Below are 19,459 nucleotides of genomic sequence, written 5' to 3' on the forward strand. Positions count from 1 at the left end.
CCTCCCTCTGCTCGGGTGTGGGGTCGGTTATTTGCGGGGCTGCCTTTATGTTGGGGCATGCCCATGTGATGTGATATAGGGAGGTGTAGTTGTTGCAAAGGGGACATGTACGAGTATAGTGTCGGATTTATTGCGTGTAGTTTGCCTAAATGGGGGTATGTGTTGGTTTGCAGTTGTCGCCATGCTATGGTGTCTTTGCATGAAAGGGTCTTGTGTGGAGGTAGGTATTGTCTTCTGTTCAGTCTGTGGTGTTGTAGTATGGCATTGTATTGTAAAGGTACGGACTGCATAGATGCGACTGTATCCCTTCCTTGTGATGCCTGGGAGGCATGAGCTTGGGCTAGAGCGTGTGCACGCTGATTTCCACGGAGGAACTCGTGTCCCAGAGTTCATACTATTTCATCGTCCAGGAATCGGGAGGCTTGTCAGCGGGCGATGGAAGATATTCTGCCTCTCGCGTAGCTACGGCAAGCTGCCTGGGAGTCAGTAGTAATTGTGACATGCTTATTTGTTAGACTAGAGGTAATGGCCAAGGCGATGGCTGTCTCCTCCGATTCGAGGTCGTTGGCACTGCGGACCGTCATCAAAGCCGCCTCTTGAAGGTTATGGTTGACAATGCTGGCCGTCATGGTTGCTTTTTGGGGGTACTGTGCAGCATCTGTGTTTAGCGGGGTGGGGAGGCTGCCATGTCTTCTCTGGAGAGTCTTTGCGTGAGCTTGGCGACAACCAGCACTGCTGAAACACACGCCGTTCACTGTGGTTCTACGGTCACAAGCCACACAATTACTGTGCCTCGCTCAAAGCTGGATGCACGCTGCATAGACCATTCGTTTGTCTTTCACTCAATGCTTCTCCACTTGGTATCATAAGCTGGGCCCTGTTGCGACTTTGAGGTGGTCCAGTAGCGCTCGTCACCCGTTTCGTGACAGAGCGTGGCCGGCTCTCTAGTTGGTAGCGAAGACCCTGAGTCAGGCGTCTGTGAGAATAACAAAAGGGACTTTATACACTATATACAGGTCATTATACAGGACATGATTGGATCGGCACGGAGGCCGAGAGCTAACAGCAAATGCGACTGTTCCCGCATGGCGATGTCCGGCGAGACTTCAATGCGTAACACATCTCACTCCACTCGAGAGCGGCGCTTGGTTCACGGTGGTTCGGTGGATCCAGTTTTCCAGGCGGCGTTGGGGCTTATAAATCCCCGAGAAACGATTATCACTCAAACGGCCCAATACAAAGCCAGCGCTCGACGGTCGTCCGAGAGGTCCAACCAGCAACTGCGCTGGCCACACGCTTCAATAATGCTGCGCGCGGTGACCTTGAGGGGAAAGAAAATACAGCGCCGGGCTGTCTAGCACTTTGTTGCACATTCGCACATGTCGCTCGCCAACCCTCCTCCATAGGACGCTGCTGCCTGGCGGCGCAGCATCTTGACTTGTCAAGGGAGTGTTAGGGTAGGTTAAGGTAGGTTAGACAACCCGGGGGCTGCGCCTTTCGGCGCAGCCCCCGGGTTGTCCAAAGGGTGTTTGCAGGATAAATTCTGCATATTGTAGATTTGGAATCCGGGCTGGTTGTACAGGCACAACAGCATCCCCGCCATCAGGTAAGGCGCCGGGAAGACGAGCTGCCTCCACGTGGCTCGGATGCCAGGCGCGCACGTTCGTCAGGCTCGCCCCACTTCATGTGCCCAGGTCCCACTTGCCGGGACAGGAGCTCTGCTCACAGCGTTGTTGCCAAGGCACCTCGACCAGCTCCGCTCGGGTCGTTCCAATGACCTTGATTCTCGCCCCTGGTTCTGGTTGGTCGTTCTGCAGCTTGCAAAACCGACCGGCAAAAGGCAACACCCAACACGAGCAAGTGCCCTCTGTCTCCCGTCAAACACCCGACAAGGCCATAATCCAAATCAACCTAACTGAATTGCTATTCCCCTTTTTGCTCCCAGTGCAACAAGAGGCAGGTGTACGATCTGGTACACAAGGCTCAAACAACCATTTTTCAACTTAACAATACACCAAAATATCAGGAACAATTAATAATCAGCAATAATAATGAAAAATAGAAGGGTCCCCCTGAAATCACTTGGACCGAAAACACACTACTGAGGAAGCAAAAGAGGTCATTCATTTTTTTCCCCGATCTCCCTGCGAACATGACAGGTTGTCGCGAAGCAAGAGAAGGTAAGTAACGAGTAGGTCACTAAAAGAAGCGAGGCCTAGAATGCACGACTTAGAGCATCTGCGTTCGCGTTCAACCTTCCTCTACGGACAACGAGGCTGTGCTGCTGGAGGGTCTACAATATCGATTACTAGTCGCCAAAAAGGTTCGGATATGAGGGGCACCAACTTCATCGGTGCCTTCCACTTGTCAGTGGATTTGCCGACTCTCTGGCAGGTGTCGCAAGAGCGCACGAATTGTTCGACATCCTTCCAACAATACGGCCAATAAAACTCCTGAGCCATTCTAGCCTTGGGTCTTTTTTTGAGCCAAGATGCCCTGCCCACGCATTTTCGTGTGCGAGTTCCAGTAACTGCCGGCGATATTTTCGAGGAATCAGAAGCTGCTCATATTTGCGACCCTGCTCATCTGTGTAACGGCAGTACAAAAAGCCAGATTCCTCGTAAAATCAAAGCCTCTTTTTTTTCACTCCCAGTTTGACGCTCTTAATCAGATCGGCTATTAAACAGTCTTCCTGTTGCTCGCGAATCAGAGTTTCCCTTTCAACTGCAGCCAGCTCCTGCCAGCTGGCGGAAACCGGAGCGAAAGTTTGGAGCCCGCGTCGCCTAACTGCGGCGTCGTGTCCATATCGCGGCTAGCACTGCACGTGTCACTCCCAGTCAGTTCCAGGACATGCTCGCCCAGGCCAGCCTCCGAGCTCTGCCTCTCCCATGCCTGCTCGCCACTCAAGTTACCTTGATCGGTCCGTGTGCTGCACCGGTGTTTGCTCACTGACGCAAAGTCAAGTTCCTTCGACAGCTGGCGCACTTTAAATCGCGTGAGGACCTCTTCGCCGTTCAGCCATTCCACCAGGTCGGCTTTTAGACGGAACACGAAGTCAACATTCGACTCCCTGCCCTTTCTTGCATACCAGAACCTCTGCCGGAAAGCTTCGGGCGACAATTTGTACTTCCGCAGTAGCGCTTCTTTCACATCACTATAGCTCTCAAACGCCTCTTTCGATAAGCAAGTTATTACCTCTGATGCCTCCCCAGGAAGCAAGGCTAACGGATTCTGTGCGCAGAGGGATCGCTCAATGCCATTCCGTTCGCACACATGCTCAAACTTCACGAGGTATTTGGCCATATCCTCTCCGACAACAAAGGGTGGAAGTTGGTCGCGTATTCTTGGACCGTTAGAATTCTAGTGAGACTAGGCGCCGGCGAGCTATTTCGGGTCTCCAACTCTTTCATTTTAAGCTCGTACTTGCGACGTTCCCTCTCTTTCTTTTCCCCTATTTCCTCCTCGCGATGTTCCTTTTCTGCCTGCCGCTCCCAACGTTCATTGATATTGGCCCAGGCCTCTTTGGCTTCTTCAGCTGTTACGTCCCCAGTCCTGATGACCTGAAGGATCGCATTCTTTCTTTTTGTTGAGCCCAACTCAATGCCCAACTCCTCACAAATTTGGAGAAGTTCTTTGACCTTGTACTTCTCCATCGTTCACACTGTCCTCCTGCTGTTTACCCTTTTTGAATATACCTGCCGTATGCTACTATAACGCTACTAGTAAGACATCTGCAAGTATTTCACACACTGCCCTGTTTACCCCCCTCAGCATCTCGTGGTTTTCAATACACTCTCACTAGGCTTGAAACACACAAGGTTTACACAATGCAACACCAAATCCTTCCCTAAGCTACTATAACCTGTGTCATAGAAAGTCTGGTGTTTGAGATAAACTTCAGGCACTCACCGCGCTGAGGTAGCCGATGCTGGTCAATCCCGTAGCTGCCATCCACTGTTGCGACATTGGCGTGGTCCCGTAGCGCTCGTCACCCTTTTTGTGACAGAGTGTTGCCAGCTCTCTAGTCGGTAGCGAAGACTCCGAGTCAGGCGTCGGTGAGAATAACAAAAGGTACTCTATACACTATATACAGGTCATTATACAGGACCTGATCGGATTGGCACGGAGGTCGAGAGCTAACAGCAAACGCGACTGTTCCCGCACGACGACGTCTGGCGAGACTCCAACATGTAACACATCTCACACCACTCAAGAGCGGCACTCGGCTCCCGGTGGTTCGGTGGATCCGGTTTTCCAGGCGGCGGCATTGGGGCTTAGAAAGCCCCGAGAAACGATTGTCACTCAAACGGCCCATTGCAAAGCCAGCACTCGACGGTCATCCGAGAGGTCCAACCAGCGACCGCGCTGGCCACCCGCTTTGATTTTGTCGTGCGCGGTGACCCCCAGGGGAAAGGAAATACGGCACCAGGCTGTCTAGCACTTTGTTGCACGTTTTGACATGTCGCTCGCCGATGCTCCTCCACAGGACGCCACGGCCTGGCGGCGCAGCATCTTGACTTGTCAAGGGAGCGTTAGGGTGCTGTGCCTTTTGGCGCAGCCCCGGGTTTGTCCAAAGGGCGTTCGCAGGATAAATTCTACATCTTGTAGATTCGGAATCCGGGCTGGTTGTATGGGCACAACAGCCTCCTGCGGTTGTCCTTTGAACTTGTGGCTCATATCCAAGTTGGAGAATTGGCTGTCATTTCATTTTTTCTTTTTCTTTATTTTTGGTAGGGTAGGGGGATTTGACTCAAGGCATATCCTCTAGTGCTTCTGTGAGTTGTTGTTGACCTGAGCAGTCATGGCGCATACCCGCAGTTAGGAATACCCGCAGAATACCCGCAGGTGGTTAAATGGAACGGATAAGGACAAAGGGAATCAATAACTTGAAAGTTGACATTTATAAAAGAAAATTCTTGGGTGGAGAAAAGAAAAGTAACATAAAAATAGAATGACAAATTAGAATGGACAAGGCCTTTCATCCTTCTGTCCCGTGTTATTCCATATTCTAAAGTTTTAACAAGGCAATCACAGTGCGACTTGGACTACTGCACCGACCCCCACATCAGTGTTACTACAAGACACTACCCCCAAATTTCATGATGTACCGAGATGATGTAAGTGAACTCTATGCCAATAAATTTAGTGCACTTTTTAAATTTCCTAGATTAAAAGATGTCATAATTCATGATTTGTTGCACATTTGAGGAATTGAGGCATCATATCTTGATTAGTGTTGGCAGCTGTTTAACAGAGCACAAGAAGCTAGAAAAGAAATTTGGTGTCGGTTGACCTTTTATTGTTTGTTTGCTTCATATAGTTATCGATAGCAATCTATCGAGCCCCTCGGTTACCCAGTTGTCCTTGCTAGAAAGAATAAAGTTCACTCTTGCAGCCTGGTATTCTCTCCCTCTTTATTCAGCGTTGGAGCTGTAGGCAAGCAGTAAATTGCGAATTCAAGTTTGAAAACTTGCGCTTTAATATCAGGGCATTGTTTATGACATTGTTATTAAAGAATGGTTATTGATAAGAAACTGTTGAGCTCCTCGGTTATCCAGCTGTCCTTGCTAGAAAGAATAAGTTCACTCTTACAGCCTGGTGTTCTCTCCCTCTCTCGAAAGGACATCGAGCTCTGTCATTTTGAAATATGTCCAGGTGTAGCAGTAAACATGTGCAAATTAAAAAATACAGGACTGATGTACTTATACAAGCAATAGCTGTTTTTATGGAAAAATTCTAATTGATTGCACATGTGAAGGCTCTGGGCAGGTTTTCTTCTGCATTTATTTTATTGCTATTATCTACTGCCATTTGAGATTTGAATTGTAATGCTGTGCCATAGCAGTCATTGGCTGCTATTTCTGTGGCCAACAGTTTGTTCCCGGCATTGATGAACTAGTTTAACAGTGAAGTCTCTTCATTCTGCTTCAGAGCTGTTGGTGAACAGTGAATTTGGAATTCAAGTTTTACGGGCATTTTCTAAGAATGTATTGTGGTGAGAAATATAGAACCGAATGTAAAAATAAGCAGAAGGTAGCACTCAAAGCTAGGCAAATAATGTATACTAGAAGGAAGCAGCGCAACAAAACAGCAGTGATGATATCCATGCAGGGAAAATATGTGTGGAGCGAATAAGGGAAGCATTCTAGCATAAGAAAAAGAAATGAGAAATTCTGAGGCTGTTTATTTTCTTGTGATTGTAACTTTGCGTGAAAGAACAAAAACTTGATTTCATTTTTGTGGTGGATCTTGTGCTCTAGTTAAAAAGTAGTTTTGCAAATGTACATACAAAAGCATGCACACTGACCCTAATCTTTAGTGGGCTGTTGTTGCTGCTGTTGCCGTGCTTCTGATCTGAAAACAGAAGTGGCAAGTTTTGCTGCTGACAGACACGAGGTTGCGGGATCAAATCCACTATGGGAAAACATGCGTGTTCTTAGATTTAGATCCACGTTAAAGAACCGCAGGTGGTCCTAATTTCCAGAGTCCCCCACTACAGCGTGCCTCATGATCAGATCGTAATTTTGGCGCATAAAACCCCATAATTTAATTTAATTGCTGCTGACAGACAGTGATGCGAGTTTCTTCCTGTAGGCAAACTACTGATGGCCATATGATTACAGAGCAGCCGTTCCTAATTTTTGCCAAACAACCATTGAAATAAAATACCTTATTAAAATGACAGACAATGAACTATGACATGTGTAGAATGTGTGTACCAATGAAACCACATTATGTTCATATATTTAACAAGCAAAATGAAGTTATTGTGTGCAAATATGGTCACATAGTGCAGCCTTTACACGAAATGGCCAAAAAATAAATTCACACTGGACAAAGCTCTTTTTTCAAATGGTATGCAGTATGTGTTTCAGAAATAATGTTCAACTTTCAAGCACCCTGTGAATCTTCTTTGGGCAGGAAATTGTGCTTGCGTGACAGTGTCTGGTGCCATTGAGGCCTGCAGTTCCCTTGTTTTAACGCGACAGCGTTAAGGAGCTCGTGTCGCAGAAAAGCCGGTGTCGTCGGCGTCGGCGGCGCTGGCCGTGAGCGGTAAATCCCAGCAGGCACTTCATGAATAAAAAACAACTTGCCAGATGGGCTGGGTGGGAATCGAACCAGGGTCTCTGGAGTGTGAGACGGAGACGTTACCACTGAGCCACGGGTTCGATGCTTCAAAGCGGTACAAAAGCGCCTCTAGTGAACACGGTGTTGCCTTAGAAACGAGGTGTTTCTAAGGCTCAGGCGTGCGTCGCTTGCTCAGGCGCACATTTCGTTGTCGCGCCGAACGCTGCGTTGCTCGACGCTCACCGCGTCCGATGCGGGGCGCGTAGTCGCTGTGCCGTAGCGTGTCTTACACCCCTTGGCGGGTCGACGGGAACGCTGTTGCGTTCCACTCTTGAAGGCGAAGCTTAAGCGTCCTCCAATTTTTTTCAGTCCGTGCCCAAAATTTGTGTCTCTAAGGTTTGCAACGCCTCATAGAAAAGGGGTTTCCATTAACGGTTCCCACAGCATCCAAAGCGTTTCTGCTTGAGCTGTGAATGCGCTTTCAAAATGGTGGTCATGAGAGCTTCCAATTTTTCCAGGGCATTGCCAGGACAAGTAAAAATGTATATCCTTGCTTTTTTTACCATGCTGATATGGCTAAAATTTTGCTAGCACATTCTTGAATAATTGAGGAACCTGGAACTGCAAGCAATTGGAAATGCATTTTTTGGCCAAAAATTTTTATTCCCTGCACCGTGTCCCCCTCTTGACAGGAAGAAGGCAGTGTGGATTTGAGAGCGAGTGCAAGTAGGTGATTGTCTAGTTGAGATAAAGAAGCAGCAGTTGAGTAGAGCAAGTAATGTAACATGCAGAAAAGATAACCAGGTGCCTGTTATAGTATGAAAAGGAGGGGACGATGGGGGTAGCTATATAGGCTTGTTGGTAGGTCAGCTTCTAAATCGCTCTAGTGCAGGCAAAATGACATGGACTGGAACGCACACGAGACAGCGTCCTAACATTGCTATTTTCTAACAACTCATTTATTTGCAGTTTTCAAAGCCATACTTAGACCACTCAAAAACATGAAAAGACGTGTGTAGTACATAGCTAGGTGAGCACAAAGAAAACCACAGAAACCACAAGCAGGCACTTTTGAGGCCACACGATGCACTGGGTTTGGTGGTACAAGGAGGTTAGGAAATTTGCACGAAGAGAAGTGATTGCTGCGGTGGACACGAGAGATGTGGTCTGCATGCTGTGTTTAACAGGATGCCCCCCCCCCCCCCCCCTTTCCCCTTGTGCAGTCCCTTGTGGTGCTCACACGGCTGCCACTGGTTGGTCTCTTCAGCCGTGTGCTCTCCCTCGTAGCTCAGGAATACTTTCGCACGAGTCTGCCCAGTCTCGAAGCAGGTGCGTATAATCCTCTTTCGTCTTTGCAGAGCTCACTTGTGTCAGGCAGTAGGAACACCTGACTGTTGCAAGTAGGGCATCCTACTCTGGCCACATATGTTTGCATGCACTGGCTGTCTGTGCATGTGCATATCTCATAATTTTTTGAGTGGCCACGAGATTTTTCATGGCTTCTTGAGAGTGTGGAATTCCGCTCTTGCAACAGTGGAGCCATAGTCTTGAAGGCTGCACTTTTGGCGTACTGCAATGCTGCCGCTAATTGGTCTCCAGAGAAATAGAATCTGTTTAAATGCATGAAAAAAATCTGAGTTCAAACAGATGCACATAGTGTGCCTTGAGGTCTCAATGTCTTATAGCATCTGCCTGCTGCTGTTGGTCTGGCCCCATTGTGCAAAAACAATTTCAGTGCTGCTTGTATTTGATATCAGTGAAGCAATGCTTTTTACAGCACTGCAGCAGCTCTCTACATTGAGATTTTGCTTTCAAGAGTCACTGTTTTGCTTCCAACCAGAACTAAGGTATGACCGTTAGGGCTCTAGTATTACTCTTATGACCGTTAGGACTTTAGTATTACTCTTTCAGAGTAGTTTTTTTCCTATGTAAAAATTATTGAATTTTGAGGGATTTGAAATTCAACCTGAAGCAATCTTTTGCATCGGCACACATAAATGCACAATGTTTAGGTCGGCCTTTCTGTGCCCCCCACATCGCAGCCCTGCGGAACCTGGAGAGTTGGCCTGCCCCTATGCCAGGCCGTGCCCTCAGCCTGCCACTGCATGGAGTGTCCCTGGAGGCTCGAATCCCACCTCTGCAAGGCTTGTGCCGTACCCTAGGCCCACCTCCGGTCCAGCCAGGCCTGGATCCAGTGCCCTCTGTGCATGAAGTGGACCTGTTTCGGTGTGCCTTGCTTGCTCCCTGTGCTGTGTTCTGCTGACTGGTGTACTTATGCTTAACCCTTTTAGGGTTAAGCCATATGCAACCGCCCAGGGTTGATTTTCTTTATTGCAGATTCCAATTCTTCTGAGGGACCTATTTCGAAAAACATTTAGCGTAATTTTTCTAGGGTGACCGTAAAATGAGAAAAAAAAAATTTGCAGTGGTATATATGTACTGTTTATTTAAGAATAACAACAATGAAAAAAGGAAATAAACTTATAAAAATAAAAAATTTGATGCATTGTTATACACATAGTTTAAGGCTTAGAATATGTGCACACGAGAATATTTCGCAAGTCTCAAACGTTCCTTCTCTTACACTAAGATTTACATACATGGCTTAATCGAACTGCATAGATGAGCGTACCCAAGAAAACTGTGGTCGTGTGCATGTCAAAAAAGCAAAACATATGACAAACTTCCACTAATCTTCATCTTATCTAATCTTCATCTTATGGTGTTGCGACACCACGTACCCGAGCACACGAGGGTTGGACCCTCCCGCGTGTAGCCGTGCGCGGCTTAGCCGTGTCCGGGGAAAGGGGGATCCTGGGGGTTGAGCCGATGCCGGGTGTTTGGACCTTTAAGGCCCCCCGGCGGAGGCAACACACCTCTTTGGCCTCTGCTTCACGTAGACGGCACCCCCGGACTGACCCACCCGGGGGAAATCGGCAGTTGCCTTTTCCTGTCTCTCTCTCCCTCCAACCTTCGTCTTTCTCTCACTTTCCATCTTTCCTGTCTTCTCCTCGCTTCTCTTTACTTCCAATTCTTCCTGGCAGCGAGGGTTAACCTTGTGTGGGTGGCCAACCTTGGGTACTCCAGATTGGGTTATAGTAGCACCGTACAACTGGCGAGGGCTTGTCTTACTCGTAAGGCTTGCTCCGTCCCCATGTTGGGCTCGGTGGTGGGCGGTTGGCGCTGCTGCCGAACTCGACTTCTATATGGCTTCTAGCAAACCACTTTCCCTTGATCGCCCTCTAAAAAGAGGGCGCACCGATGCAACGTTTCAATTCTTTTTGAAGAACAATCAAGAACACTTCCCTAAGTACCAAGTAATCCACAGTGAAGGCAACAAGAGCGTGCGTAAATTCTCCCCCTTCTTGGTGGCGAAATGCCTCGCAAACACTATAGGATCTGGCTACAAAGCTACAAAGATGTCGAATGGAGACCTGCTCCTTGAATTGAAGGATAAAACACAACACGATAAAATTAATGACTTGAAATGCATTGGCGATGTAGCAGTCACTGTGTCAGCACATCGAACCATGAACACCAGCCGTGGAGTAATCTCTGAAGACGACTTCTTAGACCTTAGTAACGAAGAGCTGCTTGAAGGTTTCCAGGGCCAAAATGTGATCAAAGTAGAAAGAATCCTAATCCGCAGGAACAATGAACAACTTCCAACAAAGCACATAGTATTAACCTTTGGTACCAGTCTACTGCCTAGTACATTGGATGCAGGCTATATCAAAGTACGTGTTAGGCCGTACATCCCAAATCCTCGACGGTGCTTTAAGTGCCAGAGGTATGGACATGGATCCCAGACATGCCGAGGAAGGCAAACTTGCGCGAAATGCAGCTCAAATGAACATCAATCAGATACTTGCGACTCATCTCCACATTGTGTGAACTGTGAAGGAAGCCATCCAGCCTACTCCAGGACATGCCCTAAATGGAAGAAAGAAAAAGAAATTATTGCACTAAAGGTCAAAGAAAATATTACATTTCACGAAGCAAGGAAACGTCTTTCGTACTTAGATCACACAAGCTTTTCCGAGGTGGCGCGACGGGGGGCAGCGTCACAAATCCCTCGGGAGTCTACCGCGGTCACTGAGAGTGGCCCGGTAATCACTCCGCCTGCCCCCCTGGTGGCTGCAGCAAGTGCTGCTCCATCAACATCGAAGGTGGAGCTGCCGACTCCGGTCCCGCAGGTCCCAAAACTAATCCGAACTCCACGGCCTGGGACGCGAGTTTCAGCGCCTAGTTCACGATCCTCCAGTGCCTCCGGGAAGGCTATGGAGGTCGATCAGAAATCACCGGCGTCATCGACGCCGAAAGATCAGCGCTCTCAAGAGCGCGCTAGAAGAGATAAAATACCTATAACTCCTCAAAGGAAGGGACCGGTAACCTAAACGGTTACCGTCCTTGTATACATATTACCTATTTTTAACATTTCCTCTTGAACACAGACAACAAAAACCTTCCTTAATATGGCTACACAAATAATTCAGTGGAATGCCAGGGGCCTATTTCGCAATCTAGATGATATCAAAGACCTACTTGCGGAATATCAGCCACGACTGTTCTGTGTTCAAGAAACACATTTAAACTCTACACACCAGAACTTCTTAAAACAGTACACAGTTTTCCGTAAAGATAGAAATAATGGTAATTCTTCTTCAGGTGGTGTGGCAATCATAGTCCAAAAATCAGTAGCATGCCAGCATGTATCACTCCAGAGTTCATTTGAAGCAGTGGCTGTTCGGGCTATACTGTTCAATCATCTTATAACGATTTGCTCCATATATATATCGCCTAATGAACGGTTTGACACAACAGAATTTGAAAAACTGATTGACCAACTTCCCGAACCCTATGTAGTAATCGGAGACTTCAATGCTCACAGCACGTTCTGGGGTGACTCAAGATGTGATGCGAGAGGACGGGCAATAGAAAACTTCCTTCTTTCTTCTGGAGCCTGTATATTTAACAAGGCAGATCCAACCTTTTACAGTTCCACACACAACACATATTCATGCATAGATTTAGCAATAGGGTCAGCGTCACTTCTGCCATACCTGGAATGGAGAGTTATCAGTAATCCATACGGGAGCGATCATTTCCCTACACTCCTAGAAACAACAAAGTGGCACGATGGACCAGCGTACCCCAAAAAGTGGAAACTTCACAGTGCAGACTGGTCGAAATTCAGAAACATATGCAAACTGTGCCTGGAAGATGTGGACCACCTAGGTGTAGAGGAACTGGCCAGCTACATCACTGAACATATTCTCTGTTCTGCTGAAAACTGCATCCCTCAGTCCTGTACATATAAGATCAATCCAAAGCCGTGGTGGAACAAAGACTGCGAAACTGCAAAGAAACGCCAGAACAAAGCATGGAGTAGATTTTCACGCTACCCAACCGCAGAAAATCTAATAGAATTTAAGCGGTGCAAGGCAAATGGCCGCCGTATTCGCCGAGTATCGAAAAGAGAAAGCTGGACACGCTACGTATCCTCCATAAGCTCATACACGGATGTTAGCAAGGTATATAACAGGGTACGTAAACTAAAAGGACAACGTCCAAATCCTTTTCCTCTCGTCAATGGCTCTGGTGAGTCAATAGATGACCAAGCAAACACTCTTGGCGAGCACTTTGAGAGAGTATCAAGTTCGGAAAATTATTCCGAAATTTTCTTAAAGCATAAAAGAATAGCTGAAAATATTCCTCTAAATCCAAAAAAGTCATCAGAAGGGTACAATAGACCATTAACGTTCCATGAACTCAAGCTTGCCCTAGGCTCTTGTGGTAGCTCGGCTCCAGGTTCTGACACAATAACATATGAAATAATCAAGAATCTGCCTTATGAGACCCTAAACTGCATCTTAGGTCTTTACAATAAGATTTTTGCAACTGGTCATATACCTTCATCTTGGAAAGAAGCAATAGTCCTACCAATACTCAAACACGGCAAAGACCCTTCCTTAGTTAATAGCTATAGACCAATTGCACTGACCAGCTGTCTACTTAAGGTATTTGAAAAAATTATTAACCGTCGCCTTGTGTTCTTTTTCGAATATAACGGTATATTTGACCCTCACCAATCTGGCTTCCGAAGAGCGAGGTCGACAACCGATAATCTTGTTCTGCTTGAGTCATATATACGTGACGCATTTGTACACAGCCAATACTGTCTATCTGTATTCTTTGATCTTGAAAAGGCATATGATACTGCCTGGCGATATGGTATTCTGCAAGACCTGTCGTCCTATGGAATTTGTGGTAGTATGCTGAACATTTTGCAAGATTACTTATCTCAAAGGAAGTTCCGCGTAAGAATTGGCAATGTATTATCGCGCACTTTTATTCAAGAAAACGGTGTTCCACAGGGAGGTGTGCTAAGTTGCACACTTTTTATAATCAAAATGAACTCTCTCCGCTCTGTTATACCACCAATGGTGTCTTATTCTGTCTATGTGGACGACATCCAAATCAGCTTTAAATCCTGCAACCTGTCCATATGTGAACGCCAGATCCAGTTGACTGTTAATCGGCTCACGAAATGGGCCGACGAAAACGGGTTTAGATTCAGTGCAGAAAAGACCTCCTGTGTGCTGTTTTCCAGACGTAGAGGGGTATATCCTGACCCTTGTATTACGATGCATGGGAAAAACCTGATAAATAGAAAAGAACAAAAGTTTCTAGGCGTAATCTTCGATAGTAAGCTAACCTTCATACAGCATATAAAACAGTTGAAACTGAAATGTCTTCAAACCATGAACCTTTTAAAGATTTTATCTCATCAGTCGTGGGGAACAGATAGGTATTGCCTCCTGTCTCTTTTTAAAAGCCTTGTGTTGTCCCGCATAGACTATGGATGTATTGTATACCAGTCGGCTTCAAAGACAACACTTAGAGTACTCGATCCTGTATATCACTTAGGTATCCGTCTAGCGCTTGGTGCCTTTCGGACGAGCCCCGTCCAAAGTCTATATGCAGAATCGGATCAGTGGCCACTGGATTATCAACGAACATATCTGGGAATCACCTATGCAATAAGAATCACGTCACTAAAACAACATCCATGCAAAGCACTCATAAGTGATCAGTCCACAAATCAGTTGTACTTAAACAGGCCTTCACACGCCCCGCCGTTCCCGTTGGCAGTAAAATCTGTTGCGGAAAAACTTGCAATAGCTTTCACAGATCTGCAGGAAAGTGACTCTGCTGAACCCATCCCACCTTGGGAGCAATATCCTGTCACTTGTGACTTGTCCTTTAGAGAGCTTAAGAAAAAGAGTTGTCCAAGTGCCCTCATCCAGCAACATTTCATGGCTCTTGAAGACAAGTACAGATCTACTGCATTCTTCACTGATGCTTCAAAGTCTGCAAATTCAGTATCATGTGCAGCCCATGGCCCAAACTTCTCCAGCACTAAAACCTTGCATAAACATAGCAGCATTTTTACAGCGGAAGCGTACGGTATTCTGATCACTATTGACTATATAGTACAACACAAAATAGAAAAGTCTATAATATACACAGATTCCTTAAGCGTTGTCACAGCCCTCTCCTGTGGCAAGGCAAGCCGAAACCCTGTTATTAACCAGCTCCTTAAACAGATCCACGTAGCGCATAAACAAAACCTTGCTCTTGTTTTATGCTGGGTGCCAGGCCACTCTGGTATCGCAGGCAATGAAATAGCGGACAAAAATGCTGGGGAAGTGGCTCATCGGGACACAATTGATGTAAGCTGGGTACCTGGTGTAGATATGAAGCCTGCGGTACGAAAGGCGCTCCATAATCATTGGCAAGCTGAGTGGGACAAGGAAGTTGAAAATAAGCTGCACCTGCTTAAACCGCAATTAACGAAACCTTTCCCATTGAAGCTTGATAGACACACCGAAGTTACCCTGGCACGACTCAGAATAGGTCACACTTATGGCACACACAAATACCTCTTGACTGCAACTGACCCACCGACGTGCACACGCTGTGGTGAGAACCTAACCGTCCTACATGTCCTCATTCAATGTCCTGAACTTCACCGACACCGATTGGCCCATTTTAGAGAACTATACTCACACCATATACCCCCCCATCCCTCGATGTTTTTATCAGAGGATGCAATATTTAACTATAAAAGAGTGCTTAATTATCTTGCGCAAGTTAACTTTCTCGACATCATCTCATACCATCCTAACCTTCAGGTTGCGCCTCACAGGTGAGGCACAGTCTGATGCACAAAAGTAGGTCTGAGCTCTTGCACTTCTTGCGTAGGCAAGAATTGTACAGCAAGGGACTCGGGCAATCCGCAATAATTTACCATGTGTGGCCATAACCAATGCATTTAAGACTTTATATTTATCTTCGTGGTTATTTTAGAATTCATTCACTAGTATTTAAAGATATATCTTACGTGTATGCCTCTATACAGCCTTTATTTTAAATCATTGTCCTAATCTCACAATTTTACTAATCCATAACACATGTCCTGGCGCTCTTTGGCCTTAGATGCCCTTGCGCCATTAAACATTAATCACCACCATCTTATCGCCAACCAGAGGCAATTAGTTTTCGTGAGTGTCAAAAAAAAAAAGCACCAAATACGCGTGCACGGCTGCATCCTTTCTATGCGCACCCCTGAGAGCACTAAACGAGTGAGAAACAGGCGGTCATCCTTTGAGCGATTAGTAACGAGATAGCCATCAGTTTTGTGAGCGCAAGAAGCCGAAACCGCCCGCGGAGCGAAACCCAAACCGCCGCCCACCCGTGCGCACGCCAATGCGGGAGCGGTACTATGTGAATGCGCCAGAGCAAACTAGCTCTAAAGCAAACCATGCAAGGAAAACCGAGAGAGGGAGGCGCTAGAAAAAAATTCCCTCTATTCCCATATAGTGGCAGCACATACCAGGAAAGAAAAGGTTAGGAAATTGGCGTGCTTTTTAAACGTACAGACGGCGCTGTAAATATACGGCATCAATCATTTTGGACTTGTTCGCGGCGCCCTATATTTACTTCATTGACCTTGAAAGGGTTAAAGCTTTAATCACTTGCACTGTCTTGCTAGTACAGAAACCTTGTCAAAAGACTTTATCTTGCCACATGTTCTGAATGAGAGTCAATTTTGCGTTGGTCACCCACCTTGGAGGCATGAGAAACTGCAGTTCACAAAAACTACTCTTGGTCAGTGGTGGTGGCCGGTCTCCCCCCTGTTTGCCTTGTGGAGAACGTTTGGGCTGGAGCATGTTATTTATTGAAAGGAGTGCCACATGTGGGAATAATTTTTCTAGCTGAAGCTTCCCACTTGCTTCGGGTTGTTTAGATGGGCAGCACAGCTTAGCCAACATTGTTTTGAGATTCTTAAACACTTGCCACCCTAGGTTTCAGTGGCTACCATGGCAAGCTTGGTCTTTTGAAAATGAAATTAGACTTTTGTGCTGGCTTCTGCCTGTTTTATTTACTCTAGCTGTTCTAGCTCTAACACACTGTAGTTGATAATCATGTGCCATGATTAAGTTGCTTTATTAAAGGGACACTAAAGGCAAATACTGAGTCAAGCTAAAGTGATAGATTAGTGCTTGAGAATCTCTAAGGCGTCAATATTATCGCGAACAGACGCTTAATAATCAAGAAATTGAGGCAAATGCAGTACGTGATTAGAGACTCCCCCGGTACATTCAAGCACTTGCCAGATTACGACAGCACTCCTCAGTTAAATTCTGTCGCTAGTGCTCAATTACTCGTTGCAAGAAACATTCTTTTATTGTATTATAAGATGAAATAAAATGCTACTTGCCCAATTCTATTTCATTTTTAGAAAAAAGAACTCGTTGAAATTGTCGTTGACAATGACGCGCACAGTCGAATGGTTCGTTTGCGCTCAACTGTGCGCCGCCCACGCTTTCATGTTTCAGCACTTTCCTGGTTGCGTTGTGCTGCACTGGTTTTGCTCGCTTGCAAAACTCGCAAAAACTGAAAGTAGCAGAGAATTCAACTTCTCTGTGATGTTGTAAGGTACCCGAACACCCCACACCGCCTGACCAAAAAGCAGCTGCAGCAGAGAATCCACCGCTCTGTCTTGACTCGGTACCGTCATCTGTCGGGCGGCGTTTTACTCACCGACGGCAGGCAGCAAAGGGTGGTGATGGCGTGTGCAATGTCACCACTCCGCGGGAGATTTAAACTTCGTAAAAGGCATTCGGACCCTTCAGATGCAATTTTCTCGTAAACTAAGTCTTTTCTTGGCATGAAACAAGCGTTGCGAGGTTTCTGGGAGGGTCTTTAAGCAGTCCACACCGACTTTGTATTAGCCTTTAGTGTCCCTTTAAAGGGCCCCTAAACCACTGTGAGTTTGAAGATGTGTCGCGAAGTCACAGCTGTGTACTAGTTTACAGTGCAGATACAGTTGCAAGAAAATTTTGAAATGATGCCACAATAGCACAGTTAAAGGCGCCTGATGAGCGCCTATATAGCCACAACATTTTCTCGCTCATCTTCGGTACCCTCCCCAGTGGCGGTCTCTCCTCCTCGTCATATACTCTGACCAAGTATATACGGTGTAGCGAAAGCTGTGGGTCGCATCCACGCCGTAAGAAAGATTCCTCCATTGTCTGCCCCTAATCGCCCTCCGTGCATGCCGACTGGAAAGAAACTTCGTAAAAAGTTCAGTGGCACACAATTGGCAACCCCGCCCTCCATTCTCAGAAGACGCAGCGGGCTCTCCTCGTGTTGGCATTGTCATCCCTTGTCGGCCGACCATTCGATAGCTTTCACTCAGGTGACATCACATTTAGCCACCCTGCTGGTGTCACAATATGCGAATGAGGGACTGGAAAAGCTTGGAAAGGGGCATGGAATTGTTAAAGAATTGTGGCTCATCCGTGGCATATAGAGCTGGCATGTTCGCGAAAGATGATCATCACATTTTGCTGTACACTATGCACATGTTTATTCAACATGTTTAAAAAAATGTTAGAGCCGTTTCAGGCCCTTTGGGCGTTGCGTTTAGTAGAAAAATGTTTCAGTTTCTGGGCATGAGAATGCGAGACTTGGATTTTTGTTCATGCAAAAATGTAGCTTTTGCTGTGTGCCCTTTTGACAAAACGTCAAGCCTGGTGGAAGAGCATGAAATTGCACTTAACCTTGTGTAGCTCTGTGCAACAGCTTAAAAATTGCCATACCGGTGTGGTGTTGTGTCAGCAGTGCACCATGAAAGCAATAAGTGTGGTGTCAGAAACCGTGCCATTGGTAGGAAATGAACTCTATCCAAATGCTTGCAGTAGGGGTTTTATTGAAAGTGTGATCACCAAGCAAGTTTTCTACTTCTGTGAACAGCCCTGTTTAACACACCTCTTGCGGACTTCACTTTCTTAGAGCTAGCATTGACTAGGAATCACCTGTCAGTGCAGGTGCCTGATGCCTTTGCTGTCTCATGTACAGCTTCTGTGGGAATTGGTGCTGGTCTCAGAGGTAAGTTTCATGTTCATTGACATTTTGTTGCAATCAGTACACCTCCCATGAGCAGTCAGTGGTACTTACGGTCATGTGTCGGAAGGCTAGCACCATATGCGTGCTGGTTCTAATAGAAACTGCAAAATGTAATGCTGAGATTTAGTGAGGTGTTGACCTTGGCTAGTTTATTAGGTTTTATACTGAAGACAGTGCAAAAGATGCGTAACCTAATTAGCACTAGTTGGCACATTTCTGAGCTTTTCTCTGGTGCATTTTTATTGCGCTGTTTTCAGTGCACAGTCATGCCGAGATGCGTTGGTCTGTGGGCAATATAACTACAGCACAACTACATTCAAACGTCTGAATCAGAGTGCTAATTACATTTTTGGTGCGACCTGGCCAATTCGCAGGGCCCTTCCGAGATATCCCTTTATCACTTCATGCTTGCCTGCTCTAGACATGTAACTTATAATTTACTGATGTTTCATGCCACTTGGCAACAAATGCTTGTGGGAACCATAAGGAACCATTATTGCACAGCATGCCATGTTGGGCAAAATTTTTCCTCTTCGGGCAGGTGCCTTGCAGCAGCTCTGGCTGCTGCAAGGAAAACAGTGCCAGCAAGGAACATCTGCAGGGATTGCTGTGCTGTGCAGATGCTGCGGTTTCCAAGATGGCATTAGACTTAGCGAGATGGCGAGACAGGCAGAGGCCACCTTAGAGTTGGAGTTGGTGTTTACAGCATCAATGTGCATGCAGCACATATGAAGACTTACCAGCCTCCAAAATCCATTTTCTGATTAGCTGTTTGATATGACTGTTGTCATTCCATTGTACATATTAGCTTTTTGTTATCAGGTAGTCTTTCTTTCTCTGAATGAGATTTACAGTAGTTGCTTCCCATGCATAACGATGAGACAATATCATGCTAAGCTCTAGGAATCTTGCA

At 46.3% G+C, this 19,459-nt stretch overlaps 1 protein-coding gene across 3 annotated transcripts in view; it reads left to right on the forward strand.

The window, feature by feature from the left end:
* LOC126521631 (protein DENND6B) overlaps window positions 1–19,459 on the forward strand; it is a 98,878-nt gene that overhangs the window by 9,464 nt on the left and 69,955 nt on the right. For all 3 annotated transcript variants that reach the window (XM_055065785.2, XM_072288624.1, XM_050170329.3), the window contains exons 4-6: window positions 8,292–8,397; window positions 9,111–9,294; window positions 18,468–18,528. In XM_055065785.2, coding sequence (XP_054921760.1) covers window positions 8,292–8,397; window positions 9,111–9,294; window positions 18,468–18,528 — 351 coding nt within the window. The remainder of the gene's footprint in view (window positions 1–8,291; window positions 8,398–9,110; window positions 9,295–18,467; window positions 18,529–19,459) is intronic.

Source organism: Dermacentor andersoni, chromosome 6 (genome assembly GCF_023375885.2).
Source record: "Dermacentor andersoni chromosome 6, qqDerAnde1_hic_scaffold, whole genome shotgun sequence".
Taxonomy (NCBI): Eukaryota; Metazoa; Arthropoda; class Arachnida; order Ixodida; family Ixodidae; genus Dermacentor; species Dermacentor andersoni.